The 17,544-nt window shown below is 40.6% G+C and overlaps 1 protein-coding gene across 2 annotated transcripts; it reads right to left on the bottom strand.

Moving 5' to 3' along the window:
- Positions 1-524: 524 nt before the first annotated feature.
- On the bottom strand, positions 525-16,027 carry trmt61b (tRNA methyltransferase 61B). 2 transcript variants are annotated; one of them, XM_060932866.1, is made up of 8 exons: positions 15,859-16,027; positions 15,093-15,768; positions 14,779-14,881; positions 12,064-12,254; positions 8,729-8,820; positions 8,438-8,622; positions 6,510-6,593; positions 525-671 (listed from the first exon to the last, which is right to left on the bottom strand). In XM_060932866.1, exons 2-8 carry the CDS (start codon positions 15,747-15,749, stop codon positions 637-639), a joined length of 1,347 nt encoding a protein of 448 aa, XP_060788849.1. In that variant the 5' UTR covers positions 15,750-15,768; positions 15,859-16,027; the 3' UTR covers positions 525-636. The 2 variants fall into 2 exon arrangements, with proteins under 2 accessions (XP_060788849.1, XP_060788848.1); XM_060932865.1 differs by having other exon boundaries at positions 15,093-16,027.
- Between the last annotated feature and the right edge of the window lie 1,517 nt (positions 16,028-17,544).

Below are 17,544 nucleotides of genomic sequence, written 5' to 3'. Positions count from 1 at the left end.
CCGTCACCAGGTAACACGACCCCAAACAGCCCCGCCGACACATCGAGATCAAACCGGTCTGCTCTGTTTCACCGCTGAACGGATCAGCTGCAAAAATGACCCATGTTCGTGTGCAATTCTTTCAGTATTTCACTGTTCATATGCACTTTTCATCCTGTCACACATCATCGTTATCAATATTTATTTACTTTATTTATTAAGTACTTTGCTGCTTTTCTGTATAGCACTAAATGTTCACGTGACACTTTAAGAGGAATGTATGTGTGATGTTTTTTCTGTTTGTTTTTTGAGCCATCCAAGGCACAACACACACTATGGAGTGTTTAACAGCTTTCCTGGTTATAAACAATAAAACAAAATGGAAATAATTTATTAGTTAAGGCTTGTCAAAGTATAAATAAACATCAATGAAATGAACGCATTAATGGATTGCTCTCGATTTTTCCACTAAATTCAGCGACTACGTTTCATAAGTCAAAATAATCTCTCTGTTGGAAAATCAATAAAAAATTAGGACAACGTGGTTTGTTGAACAGATTTATTGCAAAACAACCAAAAGCATAATTTGTAAACGTAAGCCTTGATTTATCATCAGCTTCCTTCAGGGTCGTGACGGGTGCTGAAGTTATACACAAGCTATCTGGATATTTTTCTCAATTTCACAAGGAACGCTGGAAGAAAAAGAATAGAAAAATATTTGTGAGGTCATTTTATTTTAATACTGATGTTCTATATTCAGCTGATGTCACCTTTTTTGTAGCCTAGTAAACTAGACCCACCCGCCTAGCGGCCAAAAATATTTTTTGCCTAGCGAGTGGGTCTAGCCTCGCACCATATAAACAAAAACACCCTGGGCATCAAATCGTGCCCGTCAATCACAACGCAAGGTTTTTGTTTGGATTCTTTGGGCGGGCTTTTGCAGGAGTGACGACAAAGCTGCGCGACGCTGGAGAAAGCACAGCAGGAAAGATGGCTACGGCTAGTGAACAGCGCGCGTTTGACTCCGCTTTGGAATCAGTTTTAGAAGAATTAGACTTGGAGTTTTCGTTTGAAACATGAGCAGTAAGAGGCTCTCCGCTCATTCCTTTTCAAGAAGGACGTTTTCGCTGTTTTGCCGACCGGCTATGGCAAAAGTCTTTTCTACCAGCTGGCTCCGCTCATAGCCAAAAGGATGGGGCTAGTTTGTGCAGTGCGAAGAATTAATAAACAGCTTTGAAACATTACTTTTTGATTGTTTCTTATTTTCCCGTTATTTTAAATTTAAGGGAAATTATTTCACCAAACACCAATAAATAAAAACTCTCAAAAACAGTTTAAGCAAACCCTTGAAAAACACTTGGAAAAAAATGTATATGTGGTACAGACTCCAAACTTCTTAATATCTAGAACCTGTTTATTAATTAATACGCATTTTGAAAAATTATTTATTTCAAGGCCTCCCCCACTGCTTTCTGTCGCTCTGACTACGTCACAATCACTGTTGCGCTGATTGGTCAGAGCGTTGGCCTATACGCACAGAGACAGTTTGAAAGACAGCGGGTTGTTCCTCCTACCCGCTTCGGAAATGTCTACGGATCGAGGCCAGACTAAATATTCACATTTAGTCTGGCTTGCCAGGCTACTTTTTTGTATTTTTTTTTTTTTTTTTTTTTTAGAAATTTGGTGCATACCATCTAATTTAAGTAGTTCCATGAAATCGAGTCGTACGTGAGCTGATGGCTGACGAGGAGCGCAGCACCGAGTTGTCTATAATCCGTGTATGACGAGATTGAGTGCAATAACTGTTTTATTCTGTCCACATTCAGTGGATTTTGAGAAATGGAGTTTTTTTTTTTTTGTAAATTGGATAAATAAAAACTTTGTACAAAATGTCTGACAAAATAATTTTCGCTTAGAATGTAAACAAACCAGTGAAATGACAGGAGCAATTTGTGAAAAATGCTATCGTAATTCTTGAAAAATAAAAAAGATGCGTTCTTATCGTCAAATACTTCTTGTTCCATATTTTGTTGCACTTTTTTTTTTTTTTGGTATTTTGTTTTCCAGTAGAGTTTTTATTTCATCCTCACTTGGTTCAGCAACACGATCCGCCTTTTGTTTTTCTCTACTCACGGTATATGAGCTGATAGCCTAGTAGCAGAGTAGCCAATCAGAGCGCACGATTGCTCATATCCAGTGAATGTGGATAGAATAATGGGAAATAAACCAAGTTAAAACTTCCTGAAATCTGGCTAAGCTTCTGTGAGGCTACCAATAAACCTACAACTACGAACCTGAAATTTCCACAGAATATTACAGCGTATTAAAACCAAATCATCCATGGGATTCTAGTGGAAACATCCGGACTGAATTACTCTGGAATAAAAAAGACTTTTGAACTGGAAACTTGCAGCCAATCATATCACGTTGGAAGAGTGAAGATCTGTCCATATGATCAGCACTGGATCAGAAATTTGCTTCTAGCATGGGTCACACAGGAGGACGGTACGACCAAATGGTTAGAGAAACAGCTTTGGGACCAAAAGGTTGCTGGTTTGATTCCCTGAACCAGCAGGGCTGGCTGAAGAGCGGTGGCATACCTTGTGTCTGATTAGCCAAAGAAAAACTGATGATGCGATTATCGGTTCAGGCAAGAACCCGGCCATAACAAAAATGGGTCGCGTCAAACTGGAAACTTCTGCAATAAATCGCTTCACGGTGGAAACTTCTTCAGTGGCTCACTTTGCATTGGAAAATTTTGTCATGGATTCCATCACAGGGTCCTTAGGATCCTTTCCAGAAGTTTCCAATCACATTTCCATGGATGCAAATGGCGCGCCTTTTGGCGGATGCCGCCTTCTTCACGCCTGTCTGGGGGGCTTGTGTGAATCGTGCAGATCCGATGAGGTTTTTTTTTTTTTGGGGGGGGGGGGGGGGGGGGGGCGTTGGAGTGTCTGATTATAATTTAATCAAAGTAAATTCTGTATTAAAATTACTAAATAAGCAAATGCCGTTACAGTCCATGAAACAGGAAGTATACCGTAAGTATGAGAAGAAAACAGTAAATCAGAAAGCTGCGCACGTAAAGCCAATTGGCTGCGCGCCATTATCTGCTGCTGGCTGCACTTCACTGCACGCGCACGGATTTCCATCAGTCCATCAGTTGTATCTCACTGTATCTCTCCAACGGGACTGATGGGAATCCGTGCAGTGAAGTGCAGCCAGCAGCAGATAATGACGCGCAGCCAACTGGCTTTACGTGCGCAGCTTTCTGATTTACTGTTTTCTTCTCATACTTACGGTATACTTCCTGTTTCATGGACTGTAACGGCATTTGCTTATTTAGTAATTTTAATACAGAATTTACTTTGATGAAATTATAATCAGACACTCCAACCCCCCAAAAAAAACTCATCGGATCTACACGATTCACACAAGTCCCCCAGACAACCGTGAAAAAGGCGGCATCCACGCATTTCAGATTTCAGCATCACACCTGAAACTTCTACAGCGGATCACATTGCGTTAGACATTTCTGCAGTGGAATGTCGCTTCATGTCACAGCTGAAACTTATGCAGTGGATCACATTGCATCGCATCACATCACACACTAGGGTTGGGATCATCATCGTCATGTTGAGTCCGGTGGTTCTTTGAATCGGTCCTAGATTAGGCGAGTGACCAAGCCAGACTTCAGCAACTTCACTTAATTAAAGAAGAACTGAAGTCATTTTTAAACTTGCTTTATTTCTTAATTAACGTGTTATTCAATTACGTTTTCAGTTTTAGTAACCTTATATCGTGACTCGTATTGGCATATTATATCACACTTATCGGCCTTTTTGGGTTTTAGCCACGTTGAATGTAGTTCGTTTGGTCCACGGCAGGCGTCGCTTATCTGCGCGATCTTCACAAGACTTGTGCGAGACTTCAAACATGAAGTGTCAGCGCTGCCATTTTGAAAACCGTTTACGCAGCGGCCAGATCGCCATATCATTCCAATTTAGATTAATTTCGAGATTTGCCAGCTTCATCGGTGATGATTATTCCATACGACTTCGAACCAACATGAAGTAGAGAAGAGTTGGAAAGACGACGGGATAAGGACTAGTCTGTCGCGCTGGTATTTGCGTCATTACTGTCATACAATTAAAATGTGCCAGATCAGGCGGCTGGTGGGTTTTCAAAATAATAAATACATACATATTATACTGAGCGCATTTCCCACACAATCCTCACTAAGGTTTCAGACAGCACTACAAAATGGCGTCCCCACTATATAGATACTTTTCACATGACGTCACAGAGTCGGGGATTCCCTAGTGGCGGCCATCTTGGGGGTCCAGCTTACCGTACGGGTGACTGAGCACACATTGTAATGTGCGAGTACAAAGTCTTCAAAAGAACCCAAGCAGGCTATTTAAAGCTAGCAATGGTGCACACCTGTTGTATTCACGGCTGTCGTGATAGGTCAGATGATGAAGTCAAGCGGAGCTTTTATGGAATTCCCACTGTACGGGAGCACGAAGGCGAGCAAACAAAGAAACTCAGCATACAAAGGTGAAATCTATGGCTTGCGAGAATCAACCGCAAGGATTATCAGCCTTCCAAACACAGCGAAGTCTGCTCCGATCATTTTATAAGTGGTAAGTTGTTTAAATAAACAATCAGTTGTGTTTAAGTTTGTTTTTGGAAACCAAAACATCATGTGAACAATCTCTGGAGAATGCCTAACTGGAACCGCTGAGTGTACGTTTACATTGTAATGTACACTTAATATCGCTCGTTTGTCACGTTTCTATTTGACACTTGTCACTTCACTCACGCAAGGGTCATTTTTGAAAAACATTTTAGGTCTATTCTGTATGATTTGATTTGTGTTTGGGATGCAAACAGCGTGCCTTTTGGCGGATGCCGCCTGAATCGCACAGCTCCAGGGTTTTTTTTTTTTTTAGGGGGGCGTTGGAGTGTCTGATTATAATTTAAAAGTAAATTCTGTATTAAAATGACTAAATAAGCAAATCCGTTACAGTCCATGAAACAGGAAGTATAAGGATGAGAAAAAAAACAGTTTAAATCGGGAAGCTGCATACATTTGTGCAGCCCGAGCGGTGTGCAGGACTGCGCAAATGTGCGCAGCTTTCCGATTTACACTGTTTTTTTTTTCTCATCCTTATACTTCCTGTTTCATGGACTGTAACGGATTTGCTTATTTAGTCATTTTAATACAGAATTTACTTTTAAATTATAATCAGACACTCCAACGCCCCCCCCTAAAAAAAAATCGGATATGCGCGATTCAGGCGGCATCCGCCAAAAGGCGCGCTGTGAATATATAAAGTTGTATATATCAGACAGCCTTTAAAGTTTGATGAAGTCAGTTTCAGGCTTTGGCAGTTTCAGGCTTTGGCAGCCCTGCATAGTCACTTGAAAATGCATCTTTGTCCACGTCGTAGGGGTCAATTCCCCCAATCAAGGCCAGTTTGGCTGCATACCGTTGTTGTGAGATGTCGTCTAATGTATCTATATACTTCTGTTTGCTTGAATTTGCCGACATTGATCTTTATTTTAGAAAACTGACTATATAACTTCATAAATTCGTCCAAGATAACGTAGCCGGTAGTGGCGATGGTCCGTTTTGTTTGCCCCCCAAGATGGCGGCTGGGGGGCGTTCCCCGGAATGCCATGACGTCAGTGAAAACTATCTATAGTGCCGTATATAGTGAGTAGGGAGCGATTTCGGACACGGAAAACTTCCGGCTTGATTACGTCAACATTCGAAGGAGGGTGCGCACGTCTTTTGACAATGTTGGTCGCTTTGATTTCCGCTGTACGTTTTATTTCCATCCTACGATGTCTCGTACAGGTCTCAACGAATCTCGTTTACGGCCATTGCGTTGACATATGGACTGATATATATTACAGAACATATTTCAAACACTCATAACTTGCTACAGCAGCGACAAAATAGCGATCAAGAATGCATTCCGATATTCAATAAAATGAGCTTGAATTTTAATCAAAAATTTGCCTTCAGTTCTCCTTTATGTCCTACTTCTCTGATTAGGCAATGTCATAAGACAAAATGTTACTAAAAATTTAAATAAAAGAACGAAGTTGTTCCTGATCAGCGCCCATAAGACGATTTGCCCCAACCAGCCCTGATGACCTCACCCATCACATCTTATCCCAACCCTACACCGTAATGGAAACTTGTTCAGTGGCTCCTCCTGGATCAGAACCTTCCTTAATGGCTTGTGATTTATTGAGGAACTCTAAGATCACACAGGTTTGTTGTAGCTTGTGTTGCATCTTTTTGCAGCGCAGCAGGTGCATCCATGGTGGACCAAGCAAAAACCTCCACAGAAGATCATTTACGTAAGGAACTTCAGCACCAGAGGATACAGGGTCAAAGGCTTTTGCAGCAGATCATATGACCCTAAACTGGAAACTTTTTCTCAGTAGTGGAACAGATCATACAATTCCTCTACAACAGTTCATACTGGACTGGAAACTCCCAACATGCTCACCTGTGTGTCCGTTCTGTTCGGGATGCGGTCGAGCGATGTACGGGATGCTCCCGAACGGGAACTGTACTGGACTCTCATGTCCTCCTAAAACACACAAAGGGACCATAATACGAGAGCTGTAACGTGTTCGAATTACAGTTATGTGCAAAATAATAGCAGTCTAACATCACTAATGTGTTTAATTACTGATTTTGGCAGAAAGGATAATACAACATGGGAAAAAATAGGTGTAGCCGAGTAATGGGCAACCAACAGAATCAACAGTCATGACATGCACTCTGCTAATTGGGTGCAATTGACTCATTTAATGAAAAGGGCGTGTTCAAATTAATAGCAGTGTGGAGCTCAATTAGAGAGGTCATTCATTCTGTAAAGAAACAGGTGTCAATTATGGCCCTTATTTAAAGAAGGAGGGCAGCAAATGTTGTACCTGCTGGTTTTAGCCCTTGCTCAGTGAGTAAAATGGGTTGTTCCAGACATTGTACCAAAGGAGAAAGAACTTTGATCAAGAAGTTGACTGGAGAGGGGAAAACATATAAAGAAGTGCAGAAAATAATTGGCTGCTCAGCTAAAATGATCTTGAATGCTTTAAAATGGCAAACAAAACCCAAAACACGTGGTAGGAAAAGAAATATTACCATCCACGTAGATCACAGAATGGCAAAGAAGCATCCAATGATCAGCTCCAGGGAAATCAAAGAAGATCGTCAGTTACTGTACCTGGGAGTACGGCAACAATCAGAAGATGCCTATGTGAAGCCAAACTATTGGCAAGAAACCCTCGTAAAGTACCATTGTTGAAAAAAAGACGTGTTGAAAAGGTTACAGTTTGCCAAAGAACACATTGACTGGCCTAAAGAGAAGTGGCACAACATTCTATGGACAGATGAGAGCAAGATTGTTCTTATTGGGTCTAAAGGCCACAGACAGTTTGTGAGACGACCCATAAACAGTGAATTCAAGCCACCGTACACTGTGAAGACTGTAAAACATGGAGGTGCAAGCAGAATGGTTTGGAGATGTTTCTCATACTTTGGAGTCGGGCCCATTTATCGCATACCAGGCACCATGGACCAGTTTGAATATATCAAAATACTGGAAGAGGTCATGTTGCCTTATGCTAAAGAAGAAATGCCCTTGAAATGGGCGTTTCAGCAGGACAACGACCCCAAACACACCAGCAAGCGGGCAACATCCTGGTTCCAGACCAACGAGATTGATCTTATGAAGTGGCCAGCCCAATCTCCAGACCTCAATCCGATTGAGAATTTGTAGAGTGGCATCAAAAATGCTGTTTTTAATGCAAAACCCAAGAATGCAGAAGAACTGTGGAATGTAGTCCAGTCAGCTCGGGTTGGAATATCTCTTCGCAGGTGTCGGATGTTAGTTGACTCCATGCCACACAGATGTAAAGCAGTTATCAGAAATAAAAGGTTATACAACTAAATATTAGTTTCGTGATTAACAGAAGAGCTAAATCTGTAAACAAGTTTGTTTATACTGTAAATATTCGAGTTTGTAAATGAAAATGCAGACGCTGCTATTTTTTTGAACAACCTATTCTTTTTTCTTCATTTTCAGTTTAAAACTGATATTTTGTTCATGTTTTCATTTGTAATTGAATATGCAGTGCTCCCAGTGCCTTTGTGTATATGGAAATAAATGCTATTATGAGGATTGAGCTTTTTCTCAATTGTTTTAAACACACTGCTCTTATTTTGCACATAAGTGTATGTTAGTTAACATGAGTGCATGATGTAACTTGAAATCAGCTTAAAGCTTTCCTAAAGGCAGTTTCGTTTCCTGTCTTTAATTCAGTGAAGTTTTCAGTAGGAGCATACTATAAAATCTACAGCAGAAACCTCAAACTAGTTCACGGAAGTTTTTCATATTTATAAACCGAACAGCAGGTAAGTTTTATGTTTTACCTTCATCGTTGTTGCTCTCTGTGGTTTCTTCACCTGGCGATGTTTTTCGCTGATTGAAAGAGCCGTCTTTCTTGAGCGACGGCGCAAGCAGCCAATCCCTGTACTGCACCTCGATGATGCGTTCACACACCAGAGGAAGGGCGGAGCAGCGCAGCCCTTCCATCAAGTCGATGATCTGTGTAATGCTGCGACGCGTCATACAGGCGAGTGACGCGTTAAAGGAAAGCTCGATTTATTAAAGGTTTAACTAGTCTGTAGAATCCTGTGTGTGAGAGAGAGTGAGAGACTTACTTGGCCTGATAGATGGCGCACACACCTCCTGTATGGAGATGAGGGACGACTGTGGGTAAAGCCAGATGAGGGTTAATCATATCCAGAGCCACCTGAAAAACCAACATGTTTGCAATTATACTTATGAAGGAGCTGCTTTATTCCCACATGGGACTTTTGTAATTGCAAACCGAGCCGATTGCTCAAAAAGACTCCAACGTTGTCTTCGCTGCCTTCTAGAGTTTTTGGTGAACGGCTGGAATTCTTGGCTTAAATATCTGCCAAAAAAAACTTACATCTGACCTTTCAGAAGGACCAAACAAAAGCTGTGATAAAACAGAAAAGGTAAATTTTCTTCAAATAACAACTTACAGTGGTGCTTGAAAGTTTGTGAACCCTTTAGAATTTTCTATATTTCTGTATAAATATGACCTAAAACATCATCGGATTTTCACACAAGTCCTAAAGGTAGATAAAGAGAACCCAGTTAAACAAATGAGACAAAAATATTATACTTGGTCATTTATTTATTGAGGAAAATGATCCAATATTACATATCTGTGAGTGGCAAAAGTATGTGAACCTCTAGGATTAGCAGTTAATTTGAAGATGAAATTAGAGTCAGGTGTTTTCAATCAATGGGATGACAATCAGGTGTGAGTGGGCACCCTGTTTTATTTAAAGAACAAGGATCTATCAAAGTCTGATCTTCACAACACATGTTTGTGGAAGTGTATCATGGCAGAAACAAAGGAGATTTCTGAGGACCTCAGAAAAAGTGTTGCTGATGCTCATCAGGCTGGAAAACATTACAAAACCATCTCTAAAGAGTTTGGACTCCACCAATCCACAGACAGACAGACTGTGTACAAATGGAGGGAACTCAAGATCATTGTTACCCTCCCCAGGAGTGGGCGACCAACAAAGATCACTCCAAGAACAAGGCGTGTAATAGTCGGCGAGGTCACAAAGGACCCCAGGGTAACTTCTAAGCAACTGAAGGCCTCTCTCACATTGGCTAATGTTAATGTTCATGAGTCCACCATCAGGAAAACACTGAACAACAATGGTGTGCATGGCAGGGCTGCAAGGAGAAAGCCACTGCTCTCCAAAAAGAACATTGCTGCTTGTCTACAGTCTGCTAAAGATCATGTGGACAAGCCAGAAGGCTATTGGACAAATGTTTTGTGGACGGATGAGACCAAAATAGAACTTTTTGGTTTAAATGAGAAGCGTTATGTTTGGAGAAAGGAAAACACTGCATTCCAGCATAAGAACCTTATCCCACCTGTGAAACATGGTGGTGGTAGTATCATGGTTTGGGCCTGTTTTGCTGCATCTGGGCCAGGATGGCTTGCCATCATTGATGGAACAATGAATTCTGAATTATACCAGCGAATTCTAAAGGAAAATGTCAGGACATCTGTCCATGAACTGAATCTCAAGAGAAGGTGGGTCATGCAGCAAGACAACGGCCCTAAGCACACAAGTCGTTCTACCAAAGAATGATTAAAGAAGAATAAAGTGAATGTTTTGGAATGGCCAAGTCAAAGTCCTGACTTTAATCCAATCAAAATGTTGTGGAAGGACCTGAAGAGAGTAGTTCATGTGAGGAAACCCACCAACATCCCAGAGTTGAAGCTGTTCTGTACGGAGGAGTGGGCTAAAATTCCTCCAAGCCGGTGTGCAGGACTGATCAACAGTTACCGCAAACATTTAGTTGCAGTTATCGCTGCACAAGGGGGTCACACCAGATACTGAAAGCAAAGGTTCACATACTTTTGCCACTCACAGATATGTAATATTGGATCATTTTCTTCAATAAATAAATGAGCAAGTATAATATTTCTGTCTCATTTGTTTAACTGGGTTCTCTTTCTCTACTTTTAGGACTTGTGTGAAAATCCGATGATGTTTTAGGTCATTTATGCAGAAATATAGAAAATTCTAAAGGGTTCACAAACTTTCAAGCACCACTGTACTTGATATCGAATCCGTAGCCTCAGCGAACCATGAGGTGAATTTCGTTTATCTTTTTATCTGCCGATTATCTTCGGATACTATGAAGTCATAACGAGGTTTCTCTTATTTCGTTTCTGGTTCTGATTGGTTCCGAAGTTTTATCAAGAAGTAGAACAGGTAATCGAACTCGTTCAGAATTAAGTGCTGATTGGTTCCGAAGTTTTATAAAGAAGTAGAACGGGTAATCGAACTCGTTCAGGATAAGCGCTGATTGGTTCCGAAGTTTTATCAAGAAGTAGAACGGGTAATCGAACTCGTTCACGATAAGCGCTGATTGGTTACGAAGTTTTATCAAGAAGTAGAACGGGTAATCGAACTCGTTCAGGATAAGCGCTGATTGGTTACGAAGTTTTATCAAGAAGCAGAACGGGTAATCGAACTCGTTCAGGATAAGCGCTGATTGGTTACGAAGTTTTATCAAGAAGCAGAACGGGTAATCGAACTCGTTCAGGATGAGCGCTGATTGGTTACGAAGTTTTATCAAGAAGCAGAACGGGTAATCGAACTCGTTCAGAATAAGCGCTGATCGGTTACGAAGTTTTATCAAGAAGCAGAACGGGTAATCGAACTCGTTCAGGATAAGCGCTGATTGGTTACGAAGTGTTATCAAGAAGTAGAACGGGTAATCGAACTCGTTCAGGATAAGCGCTGATTGGTTCCGAAGTTTTATCAAGAAGTAGAACGCGTAATCGAACTCGTTCAGGATAAGCGCTGATTGGTTCCGAAGTTTTATCAAGAAGTAGAACGCGTAATCGAACTCGTTCAGGATAAGCGCTGATTGGTTACGAAGTTTTATCAAGAAGTAGAACGGGTAATCGAACTCGTTCAGGATAAGCGCTGATTGGTTACGAAGTTTTATCAAGAGGTAGAACGGGTAATCGAACTCGTTCAGGATAAGCGCTGATTGGTTACGAAGTTTTATCAAGAAGTAGAACGGGTAATCGAACTCGTTCAGGATAAGCGCTGATTGGTTACGAAGTTTTATCAAGAAGTAGAACGGGTAATCGAACTCGTTCAGGATAAGCGCTGATTGGTTACGAAGTTTCGCTATTGTTACACTCATTCTTACATTCTTATACTCGTTCTTGTGTACCTTTTAATAACGCAAGATCACGATTCGCCGTTCTGGTGATTGTAATGCTATGTGCAGTGCGCTATTGTTATAGTCACTCTTACAACACGATGACAGTAGCTCCACCTCCTATGAGGCAATAGCCACGAAAAGGTAATCATTGGAACTGTTGATTATTTTCTGATGACAGCATGACACACACACACAGTTTTATTGCTGATTCAATAAACATGCTACATTGCAGTTACAGTATGGAACTTACGGAATTGAAGCTCTGCCCAGCAAGCAAGGGGACGGCGTTTATGAGATCTCCGAGGTGAAAGTGGATGTTTTCGGGCCACTCGTTCCCACTGCGCAGCCTCCAGGATGAACGCCAGCGCTCGAAGTTTAACACGGCCCGTCTGTGGTGGTCCGCTCGGAGTTCAACACTCAGCACGTTTCCGCTCGAGCCGACTGAGGAGGGAAACACACACACGCAGAGCAGCCAGTTAGCTGAATCCTTTCAGAAGGTTCCTAATGCAGGGATCCCAGCAGTAATTGAAAAAAATAGAGGAATGTAAGAAACTATCAGCAGGGGTCAAGGGCGCTGCAAGCCCCCTGAAGCTGTTGAGATTTTAACATTTAAAGATGCTATAGAACACATTTTTTACATAGATTTAACATAGAAAAGCAACAGAATTTAACAATAATGTGCATCTATTTGATGCCATATTTTGTAATCAATGACATAAGTGGCAAAAAAAATTGTTATTTATAAAAATTAGATGAAAATGTAGCTTTGAAGAATATACTTCTAACCCGGACACTGTTCCGCTATCTCTTTTATGGACGATATCTTTTTTCCACGACATATTCAGGGCTGGGCGGCACGGTGGTGTAGTGGTTAGCGCTGTCGCCTCACAGCAAGAAGGTCCGGGTTCGAGCCCCGTGGCTGGCGAGGGCCTTTCTGTGCGGAGTTTGCATGTTCTCCCCGTGTCCGCGTGGGTTTCCTCCGGGTGCTCCGGTTTCCCCCACAGTCCAAAGACATGCAGGTTAGGTTAACTGGTGACTCTAAATTGAGCGTAGGTGTGAATGTGAGTGTGAATGGTTGTCTGTGTCTATGTGTCAGCCCTGTGATGACCTGGCGACTTGTCCAGGGTGTACCCCGCCTTTCACCCATAGTCAGCTGGGATAGGCTCCAGCTTGCCTGCGACCCTGTAGAAGGATAAAGCAGCTAGAGATGATGAGATGAGATATTCAGGGCTGTGAAATTGTAAAAGAAATCCGAGGAAAAGAGGGGGGGGCTGGGGGGCACAGCCCCCCCAGCATAAGCCGGACACCAAGCCATTTTAGGTGTTGTATGGTGTATTCTGAGCATTTCCTGCAAGTAAAAAATTGATCTCAACAAGTAAATATTTGACTAGTCTTGGTCTTCATTTTGCCATATAAAATACCTATCAACAGTTTTCTCTTTTAAAATGAAAGATCCATGTAAAATACCTTGAAATATCTAATAAGTGCCTCTGTATTTTATCTCTTAATCAAAATAAAAGTAAAAAAAAGTGTAAATAACAATTAAAAGAAATGTTAATAAAAGAAAACTTTGATGGGCCTTTCAAAATGACTTTGTGAAAATCATGCTCAATATTTAAGTGAGAGATACCTGTTGTCTTCCAAATTACACTTAATTCTTGTATTATGTTCTGGCTTTTTCCAAGAATCTGTCACAATGTCTCTTGTCTACAGAGCAAAAGTTTAAAAAAACTAATGTTTCTATTATTTACATCTTTTCTTTTACTTCTGGCTCCTTCTATTCCTCTTTGCATCACTCCCAGCTATTTCTTTCAATTCATCTTTCAGTAAGGCTATTAGTTCTGTAGTATTTGCATTCCTCTATTAAAGCTATTTACAAAATGTTCATAGTCTGTCAAACAGCATCTAATGAAAGTCTTTTAATTTTCTTTTCTTTAACACCATCTCTTTCAGTTTTGCAAACTTGTTCTTTTTCATCTTTTCCTTCAGTCTGTCTGTGTGTTCTTTTCTAGCCCTCTTTGCATCTCTCTCAAACACCTCCTTAGCTTTCCTTTTTGATGGCATCTTAACTATGTCTGAGCTTGCAGCCCAAAATATGTTCAAAACCCACCAAAATGCACTCGAAACCGCCCAATCTGGCAACACTGCTCCTGAGTCGCAGTCAAGACGTGTTCCACGCTCAGCTGGCATAAAACTCCGCGAGTCCGGCTGAGCCGCCGGTCTCGTGCAAGGCGATTAAAACCTATGATTAAAACCGACTAGACCCCCCAATGATTTTTAATGCAAAAATAGACGTTTTGTGAAGATATTTTTCGCGACAGAATCCGCGGAAATTTCACAGCCCTGCATATTGAATTAAGTTCAACGCATTAGAAACAAAAGCACGAACAGAGTTAAAACACATTTTCTAGCAAATGGGCGCAGCCATATTGTTTTCTCGTTCTATCGCGTACAGTCTCGCGGTATTTACATCAATTTAACTTCTGAATGTCAACGAGAACAAACGAAGCTGACAAAAACATCGCTAAACAAGCAAACCAAATCAGAACGTATTCTGCTGGTCATTTTACTTAAACATATTTTTAACGGATATACAAGAGATTTAAAAAAAAAAAAACACCACCACTTTGGCTAGAAAAATGGCGCAATTCCGCTAAATAGCGGACGTCTGGGATCCCTGCTAATGTCAGCAGAACTGCCAGTTAAAACACTTGAACCAACAGTTGAAACACTTTTGAAGACTCGCAAGACCCTGTAGGCTACACTCGGGGTAATAAACTTCAGGCTTTAGTAGCCTCGGATCAATATGTGACCAACTTTTGATAACAATCTGGGATAGGCCTACTATTAATCAGTAAATTATGACATAAAAAAGAACTATTTTAAAAGCATATGGTTTGGGTTAGACTGACTGACAACGATCGATCCATCATAGGTCGAGAATGTCTCTGTAAAAAGAAAGAACCTGCTCGGGACAGGAAGAGACTCATAGCTCCGGATCCAGACCCCGCCTCCAGTACACAGTCTCCCTTGTTCACGTCCATCATCATCAGCATGGCACTGGCGTCCTGCAGAGAGATGAGAGAAAGGAGCGAGTCATGTGTCTTCTGCAAAGCAGTCAGCACTTTGCTTTGAGTCACTTGAGCCGGTTTGAGAACCTCTGATCTAAGGGATAAATCAGGCACTAGTGACCAGAAGGTTGTACGTTTACATCCCAGAACTTTCAGAGAGCCGTGAACGTCTGGGTTCTATGCCAATGTGTATAGGATAAGAGCTTACTTTTGGATAAGCAATAGCAGGACCTCGTTTCATAAACAGCGTGAACTCTTCGAGACTGGGTCTGCGGATGAGCATAGGGAGCCCCAGGCTGGTGCGTAAAACTGTCCCAGCATGGCAGCCCTGGATGGCATCGTGAGCAATAAACCCACTGTTGCTTCCCAGCCTCGATCCTTTCTCCAGCTGGAACATTTTCTGGAACTCCAGCCTTTGTTTACGGTGGTACTCAGCGAGCAGGACTTCTCCAAAACGCATCACACGCTCTCCAGGTAAAAGCCTTTCTTCCTTGCTTCGATTCTCAAGATCAAGATCTTCTATGAACTTCTTTGGAGTCTGCGTTTCCGTATTTTCATTCTCTTCACTCGGTTTATTCCCTCTGAGTTCCCAGACCTCCTCGTTTAACGATTCTTGGGGTAACATTTGACTCACCCTCTCTAAAGGTGACAAGGGTCTCCTCCTAAATCGAGACATTTCCCTTGAGAATGGAGAAACCGTTAGACCAGATGGCACTGATGCTCCAGAACCATCATCATCTTCATCTGGACTTTTTGGACCTGTCCCAAACCACTTTGTCCAGGCTAATGAAGCAGTTCTGAGATCACTCTGGTTGACCTTTTGGCTTAACCATGTGCTGTACACTCTTGCCAGCCCTGGTGTCATTTTAATTGAGGGACCCAAACTGAAACACAACCCAAAGGCAGACATCAGCTCAGCTTCATAAGATTCCCAGGGATTCTACCAGTGATGATGTTTCTCATTCATTACTTACATATGGACATGTCAATGTCAAACAGTCAGAATTCACACGCTTTGTCTGATAGAAAAATATAAACAAAACAGAAAAACAAACTCAGGAACCCAGAACAGAAAGCGATGTGAAATATTTTAATGCATTAACTGCAATAAAAGCGATGGTAAACAAATCGAATCACAGCGTGACTCTTACAGAGCAGCGCCATTTTGGATTTGGTTACGTCATCAACAAGAGACAAACACGGCGCAGTACAAAGAATGACCACAAGATGGAGCCAAAACCAACGTGATGTTTCAGAGCGCCTCAGTTTTTTTTTTATTTGTTTGATTAGTCTAAAAGTATATACAGAGTAAAATAAAACAGAAAATAATTTTTAAAATTATATATTTAAAAAGTAACATCCAATTTGTTACATTTACACTACCGTTCAAAAGTTTGGGGTCACTTTGAAATGTCCTTATTTTTGAAAGAAAAGCACTGTTCTTTTCAATGAAGATCACTTTAAACTAATCAGAAATCCACTCTATACATTGCTAATGTGGTAAATGACTATTCTAGCTGCAAATGTCTGGTTTTTGGTGCAATATCTCCATAGGTGTATAGAGGCCCATTTCCAGCAACTCTCACTCCAGTGTTCTAATGGTACAATGTGTTTGCTCATTGCCTCAGAAGGCTAATGGATGATTAGAAAACCCTTGTACAATCATGTTAGCACAGCTGAAAACAGTTGAGCTCTTTAGAGAAGCTATAAAACTGACCTTCCTTTGAGCAGATTGAGTTTCTGGAGCATCACATTTGTGGGGTCGATTAAATGCTCAAAATGGCCAGAAAAATGTCTTGACTATATTTTCTATTCATTTTACAACTTATGGTGGTAAATAAAAGTGTGACTTTTCATGGAAAACACAAAATTGTCTGGGTGACCCCAAACTTTTGAACGGTAGTGTATGTGCTATGTAAAATACTGCACAATTAAAAAAACAACAACACAATTTTAAATTTTGCACCAAATCAGTATTAATTTAATTTTTTGTTTAATCTATTTAGTCTTTTTTCCAAAGCAACAGATGGTATTTTTGCCTTATAATTTTGATTTATGCAAATAAAATTTAGCCATATGATGCAATTTAATTATCATAGTCAGTATGCATGTAAATATTTTGAATTAAGTATGATAAACTTTGTTTCCTTTCTAAATATTTTTTCATAAATATTTTCCAGAGTAAAAGCACATAGGTTTTGCCAGAAAAGTTTCACAGGTGTGTTATGCATCAGACATCACATATCATATGTACAAAATATTGGAACAGATTAAATTTAAATGTAATGTAAAAAAAAAAAGTTAAAAACATTTGGGACATACGGAAGAGTAGTGGTGCCATACCAGAAAAAAAAAATCAGTATCATGTAATAAAGTGAAAAGTTTATTGTTATCACAAACTTATCATGCTATTACGTGATACTGATTTTTTTTCCTTTTTCTGGTGTGGCAGCAATACGCTTCTGTAGGGACATATACACAAGGTTCTTGAATTATTATTTTTTTAAAAAGCAGAAATTTTTTAAAAGTACAGTAATACGTTGGATATTAATTATACACACTCCTGTTGGAATTGCAGGATTGGTGTGGTTTTTTTTTTAATGAACCCAATATAAATTATGTCTGAACTTTTTCTACCTTAGTGTGAGAAATCAACCAAC

Source organism: Neoarius graeffei, chromosome 11, assembly GCF_027579695.1.
Source record: "Neoarius graeffei isolate fNeoGra1 chromosome 11, fNeoGra1.pri, whole genome shotgun sequence".
Lineage (NCBI taxonomy): Eukaryota > Metazoa > Chordata > Actinopteri > Siluriformes > Ariidae > Neoarius > Neoarius graeffei.
Note: the sequence above shows the minus strand (reverse complement) of the source record. Positions and strands in the feature narration are given on the sequence as shown.